The 8,625-nt window shown below is 50.8% G+C and overlaps 2 protein-coding genes across 2 annotated transcripts in view; one reads left to right on the forward strand and one right to left on the reverse strand.

Annotated features, from left to right (window-relative positions):
* The window catches only part of Lrrn2 (leucine rich repeat neuronal 2), a 59,535-nt gene that overhangs the window by 14,808 nt on the left and 36,102 nt on the right, over positions 1–8,625 (reverse strand). The gene's annotated exons all lie outside the window — the stretch shown is intronic.
* LOC126504980 (uncharacterized) overlaps positions 1–8,625 on the forward strand; it is a 50,748-nt gene that overhangs the window by 6,756 nt on the left and 35,367 nt on the right. The window contains exon 2 of the mRNA XM_050147605.1: positions 1,298–1,851. Within this exon, the coding sequence (XP_050003562.1) occupies positions 1,300–1,851 (552 nt within the window). The 5' untranslated portion in view covers positions 1,298–1,299. The remainder of the gene's footprint in view (positions 1–1,297; positions 1,852–8,625) is intronic.

Consider the following 8,625-nt stretch of genomic DNA (forward strand, 5'->3'; position numbering starts at 1 on the left):
GGCAGTTCTAGGATGATAATCCAGGGATACTGGGTTCTCATTCCAACTCTGCCCCTTACTAACCATGCCAACTAGGGTGAGATGCTCACCCTTCATTTCCTCTTATAAAAAACAGGGTAAGACCACTCTCTCTTTTAAAGACCTGAAATGAGGGCAAACGTGCTTCACAAGCTGTAGGGCTGGCTCAGTCTCTCCCAGTGCCGGGCCACCAGCTGTCAGATGCACCTGGCCCTAAGCCCATTCTATAGATCCAATCAGATCACAGGGGGGTGTCCACTGTGTCACTAGAGATGCTGTGGACATCAAAGGTGTTTTTATTGTCATTTTTACTCGGGTTTTACTTAATGCAAGCTGATCTTATCTAATCAATAAAAGGGAAGGATTGAATGATATCACCTAAAAGATAGTTTCATTATCATATATATATATATATATATACACACACACACACATACACAAACATATTTGTATATATGATGGATCCCACCTGTAATCTCCCGAGGCAGAAGAATTTCTGTGAGTTTGAGTTCAATGTCAGCCTGGGCTATTTACTGGGACCTGTGTTCAAAGAAGAAAACGGTGTGCCATTGTTTGTGGTGGTGCACACCAGTAACCACAGCACTTGGAAAGTGAAGGTAGGGGGATCAGTTCAATGCCAGATACTACTACAGAATGAATCTGAGGCTAGCCTCAGCTACACAAGAACCTATGTCAAACAAACAAACAAACAAACAAATCAAAGACAAAAACCCAGCAAGCCTGTGCAGTCCTATCTTGTTCTCATTTTCCCAGAAGTACAGTAAGATTGGTTCTGAGGGGTGCCAGCTTTGATTGACATTTCTGGAGTGTTCTGAGATGTTGCTATCTCTGCCCCTGTTGGCCAGGTTAAGGGAGGGGATCCCAGAGTATTTTCCTTTATCCTCCTTACAGCATGTAGAGTGTCAAAGGACCAGGAAACCAGCAAGCCAGAAATAACATTCTTTCATCAAGATCACTTGAAGCCCTGTGTGGACCTTAAGCAAATGTCCCTAAAGGGCCACTGTACTCAGCACTGTTGCTGCATCCCTGAGTCAGTACAACAGGGCAGCTGCTCTGTGGGAACCTCCCCTGGGGTCTGTGGGAGAGGGTCTTCAGGTGGTCTCAGCATCTCAGAAGAAGCTGCAGCTTGTAGCAGTAGGGGTCCCAGACAGGGTCCTAGGGAAAGGTCCTTCATCCCATGCAGCAGTCAGCACTCTTCTCAGAAGGGCGTCACCAGAGCGAATGAACTTGTGTTGGCACCTCTCTCTCTCTCTCACAGGGATGGGCAACGACAGCACCACGACAGCCACCACCATCGCAGTGCCACCATCTGAGATTTACTGCCATGTCACCACTGCGGGGTCATCCCTCTTTCTCTCCAGCAGCCCCATGACTGCCATGTGCGCCATTGCGACTGTGGTGGTCAGTGGCTCTGTCTGTCATCACTGCCCAATGAGTGACCTCCCTGGCACGCTCATCTTCACCTGCTGCCACCATCCTGGGCTCCCCAAGATCCTGATCACCATAAGAACACGGCCATGTCTCACAGCTGTGGAGTGTACGAACCCCAGAACAGACCACCGGCAAAGACACACGAGACAGCGAAATTGCAATATGAGATGTGGGGCACAGAAGTGCACACAGAGGAGTGTGCACACGGGCACGTGGTGCTCACGTGCAGAGTCAGAGGAACAGTCATGGTATGGGAGGGGAGAGCAGGGTTGGGCCCAGGTGTCAGGCATGTTCTGCTTTCGACCTACTGGACAGGAAAAGGGTAACCATTTGCCCCCTGTGATGTGTTTTTCAGCTCTTGCTATATCAGAGAATTATGAGGTAATCTTAGCGAGGTGTGGTCGTGGGTTGCCATAATCTCCATATTTGGAAGGCACTGAGAGGGATCTCTGTCTGTCTGTCTGTCTGTCTGTCTGTCTCTGAGAAAGCATCTCACTACATATCTCTGACCAGCCTGAAACACTCTATGTAGACCAGGCTGGCCTCAAACTCACAGAGATCCGCCCACCTCTGCCTCCCTAGTGCTGGGATAGAAGGTGTGCGCCACCACCGCCCGATCTATCTACTCTAGCTCAACTGTATCAGTCTCAGAGGGGAGGATCCAAGTACGGCATTCCAACAGAACTTTCTAGGAATTCTTTGTATGTAAATAATAGTGAAATAAACAAGCAAACAAAACCCTCACACCACTTAAACTCCGGTGAACTCTCTAGGGAGAAATGTACCAGAAGGAAGATGGATGATGGACAGAGCTGGTGGAGTTATGGTGAAACCAGGTGGTGAATATGGGAGCATCACCAAGATTTCTCTAACCTTGAGGTCTATGGGAGACTCTATAGTTTCCATGGTGTTGGGGTGTGGGGGACCCCTGACTGTTATACTACTGCAGAGCTAGGGCTGGAAACCACATCTTCAGAAGAAAGCAGATGTTTCTCATGCCTCTCCATGTCAGTTAAAGAGCAAACCTGGCCTCTTATCCAGCCAGGCAGACTGAGCAGGGTTTTGAAGCTCTGCTGAATGAATACAGATGGATCTGCACAGGCTATCAGGGAAGGGAGAGGGGCTGCTTGGGAGATAGTGCTGTGGCCCTCACAGGGCTGCTCTGTGGGCCAGGGCAGGGCTGGCACTCACCCCAGTCAGAGTAGGAAGAAGTTCTGCTTTTTGCAGACACCCCCAATCCTCCCAGTTCTAAATCCCAACTCAGCATTCCCATCAAGGATTCTTTCCCTCTTAGGAAAGACTTGTTTCCTAGCTGACTGATGCAATGTGTGTGGAATGGGACCAGGGGTTGGGGCTGGTGCTTTGGGCATCACGGTGAGTGGCTGGGAGGATGCCATGGGCGGTCACTGTGATAGCAGGAAGACCTGCACATCTGCATGCTCCTCCATAGCCTGCCCTGGTGCAAATGCCATAGCAACCTCGTGCTCTTTAAACACCGGGGTTTGTGCTGCCATTGAAGAGCAGAATTAGGCAATTTAATTAAGGAGCTGGCAGCAGACAAACTTTGTGAGTTAAAGGCATTTTATTAAATCCCATTGTCTTCTGCAGCTTGGTTCCCGCAGGGGCTGTGGAACTGGGAGAAGACGGGAGAATTCGCAGGGGGTTTCTTTTCCCTGCCTTGCTGCCTCTGATCCTCCCTCTAGCTTCAAGACAGCACAAGTGCACGGTGGGGGGCTGCGGGGGCAAGAAGGCAACTGTGATTGCTTACTCTCCCACCCTTGGGCCCAGGGAAGCAGTGTGGGGAATACTATTCAAGCTGTGGGTTTTCTTCAGGCCTGGGTCTAACCCCAGCTTCAATGTCAGCAGTACAGCTCTGGGTTAGGCGGACCTTGGGGGGCTCTAAGGCCTCACCTCATTGGGCCCCATTCCCAGTTGTTCCCCTGCAGCAGGAACAACTGGCATTCCCATTTTACAGATGAGGAAATGGAGGTATAGAGAAGTGAAAGAAATAACTTCTCAAAAGTCTTGACAACTGCACGTCACAGAGAAGCCCCTCAGGTTTTCTGGGGTATCCATGGTGGTGATACGGACATCGTGAAGCTCATGTGACTTCTTGTTTGCACTAAGTGGAACAGGCCCCCTAGCTGGTAATCTCAGCATGCCGCTGAGAGGCCTTCCTGTGTTCGCTACAGGGGCATGGCTTAGTCCTGGCCGATTCTGGAGGCCACTGGCTCTTAGGTCCTCAGTGGGCTCCTGGTCATAGTGCCTCCTTGGCCTCCCTAGGTGCTTAGACCTGTCTGAACTCAAGAGGAGCTAGAGCCCTGCTTCTCAGTGCCAGGGCCTGCTGCAAAGGGAAAGAATTGCCCTCTCCTGACTCTCTTGGACATGGCATCATGGCCTGGGGCCACCCAGCCACCTGGCTCCACGCTTGCTTACCAGGGCAACCTCCTGGACGTCATCTCCTCAGTTTTAAAATGGGGGGGGGCGGAGAGTAATGTATGAAGTGGATGCAGTAAAGTTAGCAAAGTCCTCTGCCAGACACTTGCCAGTATCTGGCTTCGTAGGTCCTCATAGTTCTGCTGCATCATCTTCATCATGCAGACGCGGAAACGAGGGATAAAAGAGGGGAAGCCTCTGACCAAAGTCACACAGCTAGGAAGGGGCAAGAGCCAGCTGCCGATAACAGGTGATTACGTATAGGCACACCTGTAGCTGTTTGTGTGCATAGCTGTGCACACATTCATACTCACTGGTCAGAGTTATGCTAATAACTTCTTTAGAGAGAATTCATGTACAGTGAGCTCACAGCCAAATATTTTATTTCTTAGCTTGATTGGCCATTGCCTTAGCCTGCTTGGACACAGTCATGAAGCACCACAAACTGGGAAGTTAATAAACAATGGAACTGATGTCTCACAGCTCTGGAGCTGAGAGTCCAAGGTGAAGGCATCAGCAGACAAGGTGGAGGAGGGCCTCCTTCTGGTCCACAGGTGAACGCTACCTTCTCAAGGTGCTTGCATGTGGTAGGGCAGCTCAGAAAGTCCTGGGGCTTTAAACAAGCACCCACCCCACTTGTGTGCAAATGCCAACGCCTTGCAAATTAGGTTTCAGCACTTGGACAGTGGACACAGCCACCCCGTTACTGCAGGGCCTGAAACCTTGGAGAAGCACTTCCTGGGTGCACCTCCTCCTTTTGCAGCATGCTCAAGAGCTGCAACCCTGGGGTCTGGCTGCAAGGCCTCTTAGTATGGTCAGGAGGCCTCCTCTCTTCCCCCCTCCCTACCTCTGAGACCCTGGGGCTTCCATGTGGTTGCTCCTTGGTCCTACAGCTTTGGACATCAAGTGTCAGCCTGAGCAGTCTCCAGGTAAGTAGACAGGACAGAGAGGGCAGAGCTACCACAGAAGAGAGTCAGGTGGCCGAGCAGGAGGGTGCCCAGTCCCATAGCACCACACAGGTCTTCCCAGAAAACAGTGACGTTGGTAGCAAGAAATCTGCTCTCCCTGGGCAGTGGTGGCACACACCTTTAATTCCAGCACTCAGGAGGCAGAGGCAGGCAGATTTCTGAGTTCAAGGCAAGCCTTGTCTACAGAGTGAGTTCCAGGACAGCCAGAGCTACGGAGAAACCTTGTCTTGAAAAAAAAAATCTAGTCTATGTGGACAGTCTAACCAATCTAAAATTTCTTGAGTATCTCTCTCGAGTGCTAACAGGTGCCATTTACTAAATGCTTACAGAATACTGGGTCTTTTTAGGCTTTGAAAAGAATGGTATTTTTTTTTTAAAAAAAAAGATTTACTTTTACTGTGTGTGCTCAGAGGCCAGAATAGGGCACTGAGTCCCCTGGAGTTACAGCCACCTGACGTGGGTGCTGAAATGGGCCACCGCCAGCCTGTTTTCTCAGGGAATGGAGAGGGGGACTCTTCTCCCAGGAATAATGATTAAAATCCGAATAATGAACACCCTGTAGCTACTATGTCTCCAGTGTCTCTCCTCCAGACCTTAAAACTCTGGGCAAACAACCAACCAGCTGCTTTACAGCCACACACCAGGGCCTAGGAAGGCTTCAGGATGGGTAGATTTGTGTCCTCCTGTTGACAGAGAAGGGCAGGTGCCCAGGGACCAGCCTTGGAAGCTGCTGGTGAGTGCCACAGGCACAGCTGAAAAAGTGGGTGCCCATTTCTTGTGACTCTAGTTGTACCTGCGCCCAAGATGATCTGGCCAGCTGAAGAAGGAGTGAGTCCCACCTGAAAACAGCCTCTCCCAGAGCTTTCCCGATGCCTCTGCTCCAGTAAGGCTGTCTGTTCCCACACCAGAGGGGATCACATCCTGTAGGGCAGGCGACAGCAGATGGCTTTCTTTGGTCTCAGCCAGGAGTCATTACACACGGAATGCCTGGTTTAAACAAGTGATTAGGTGACTCTATTAGAAATGCAGGTGCTCCCCACCAGGGAAGGATGGGAACTTCCCAGACCAGTGTCTCTCCAGCAGGGACTCTTCTGGGGACCCTGCATCCTTCCTTAGAATGCATCCAGCCCCTTTGGGAGAAGGGTTTTAAGCTGGACTGTGGTCAGTTACAGAGCCCATTTCTGCTCACACCTGTCAGACATCAGGACCCTGAGCAGTTTAAATGATTTTAAGGAGCTCAGGGAGTCAGTGACCCACCACGCTAGCGGTGACTCGCTGGGGTGTCGTGTGTTTCCTTCACCTTCAGGAACTTCAGGGCAGGAAGGAGTCAGAGGGGAGATGAAGACTGACTTCACAATAAATTTGCCCCACCTGAAAAGGTCCAGACATCCAAAAGCTCTGAGCCTAGGAGTCCATGATGGATTCTAGGCTAGGGCGGGGCTGTAGGCACCTGGGGCTGTGATTTGATGAGGTTCTCAGTAGCTGCTCTGCCCTCTCGTGCTGTTTGGCCTCAGCTCGATTCAGAATGCTGGCAAGCCTCTGGCCATGGCCACAGCTTCCTCTTCCCCCACTCAGGGATGAATCTGGAAGAGGGACCAAGTGAAGATGCAGCTGAGGCGGTTCACAGAAGCCTGTGTGCGGCAGAGCGCTGGCCTCCTCCACTACACAGGCAGTGATGGAGTGCCTTCCGCGCCGCCTCATTTTTCCTACTGTGACAGCTCCATATCTACCGCTCCCTGTCACCATGCTGACAGCCTTTAATGATGAAAACAGCCCCACTGTCATATAAATTCTTCCAGCATCCTAGTGGCTAGAAGGAAAGCAGTTTCAGGATGCTGGGAACCAAATGCTCTTCGCTGCACAGTGAAAGAGAACAAAGCCTCCAGACATTAAAGACTTGTGTTCAAGTCCTGCCCTGGCATCTTTCTAGGTACTGACCTGAACAAATTACTTAACCATTTTAAGCATCAGTTTCTAGATCATGAAATGAGAATAGTACCTCACAATATTATCTGGAGCGTTAGCTAGAATCTTGACAGAGAATCTGGCGTACAGGTTTAACAACTGAGTTCCTTTCCTCGGTGGGCATGGGTAGGGACATGGAATTTCTACCTATTGGGCCTCAAACCCAGGACAAAAGCCTATCTGAGGTGCCTATTAACATATCAAAGTGGACACTTCCTGCCAGCCTCTCTTTCTCAGCATCTGCAAGTACCTGTTATGGAGACATCCTGGCTGGCATATGGTTCCCTCACCCCCACCTCTTCCTACCCTAAACTCTCTGGTCTCTTGTCTCTTGGCTGCTGCTCTTGATTCCTGGCTCTCCTGTCTCCCCTCCCCTCTCTCCTTACACGGGACCAGTTCAGTCTGTCAAGTTCGCTCTGGAATCTACCAGATGCCTCTGCCTCTGGCTCTGCTCGCCCTCATATCTGTAATAAACCCTCTCCATCCCTACCTAGGAACATCATGTCCTCCTTTTATTTCTTTTCATTCACTGTCATTTTGGCAGCACCAATGGAGTGTGATGGAAAGGGGGCCCTCGGGGTGGTCGGGTGGAAGTGCTGGTCAGAGCTCCCTTCCTGTGCTGCTTCTGGCTGGAGTCTACCAATCCTCATGGCTTCATCACACAGCTGTCCCTGGAGTTACTCCTCGACATCCCACAGCGGCCATCTGGGCTTCCCTTCTGTGTCTCTCATCTCTTCTCTCTGTCCCCATGAGAGCTGCTAATCTCCTTGGTGACTAGGGCAGCTTCTCCTTCGGTCTTGCCACCACCTCCGTCTCCTGCACTCACAAGATCTGGAGCTTTCTAAGTCCTTGAATCTGTCCTTTTGGTATTTTCTTCTCTGCTCAGGGAATTCTTATTTATTTAGCTCTCTCTTGTCATACTTCCTGCTGCTATAGTGCTGGTTCACCTTTAGCAGGCGCTGGTGGCCTAGGCTGCCTCTCTAGGCTAAGTTCTTCAGGGCAGGAACTGGGCACATGGCCAGTGTTCATCAGTTTGTGTTAGGTGGAACAGATTATGAGGGTACCCTTTGAAGGAAGCTTCCTGTTAAGGGGGCAGTTCCTCTCCCACTTGGATCTTACCAGAGCAGGCCTGGCCCCTGTGTATAGACAAGACATAGGGACCAGGCCTGCTCGGTTGGAGAGGCAGCCACCTGGAGTCTGCACTTCTCTACTCCAGGCCAAGGCAAAGAGAGGCCATCAGTTCAGGTACCTGCTCCCTCTCGCACCTGCACAGCAAGAGGGAGAGGACAGGGAGGGGACGAGGAAGAGAAAATGCAAGCATGAGAACTCAGAGTCTTATGTACCTCTAAGGCTGACACCCTGCTGTTATTAGACAGATGAAGAAACCAAGGCAACTGACTGGTCAAGAGCCATTTGAGAAGTTACATAGCTAAAAATGAAGCTATACTTGTCCAGCCAACCCTGAAGCAAGAAGTCTTTTTTAAGATGCCTCCTTCTGTAGATATTGCAACATAGGCTCCAGAGGAGTCGGGGAAAGATTCACACTGAAAAAAAAAACTGTATCTGTGTGTTTTGTGTTCCTGCCATCTCTTCTTCGTAGACAACCAACCATAGGTATAGGTATGTGTGTATTGATGGGCTGGCAGGTGCATGGATGGATGAATGGGTTTATGGATGGGTGAGTGGATGGATGGGTGGGTGGGTGGGTGGGTGAGTGAGTAGGTGGGTGGATGGATGGGTAGGTGAGGGGGTGGATGGAGGGAGGGGTGGGGGGGTGGGTGGGGGG

Source organism: Alexandromys fortis, unplaced genomic scaffold, assembly GCF_014885135.2.
Source record: "Alexandromys fortis isolate MF-2015 unplaced genomic scaffold, M_Fortis_MF-2015_v1.1 scaffold_58, whole genome shotgun sequence".
NCBI classification, from domain to species: domain Eukaryota; kingdom Metazoa; phylum Chordata; class Mammalia; order Rodentia; family Cricetidae; genus Alexandromys; species Alexandromys fortis.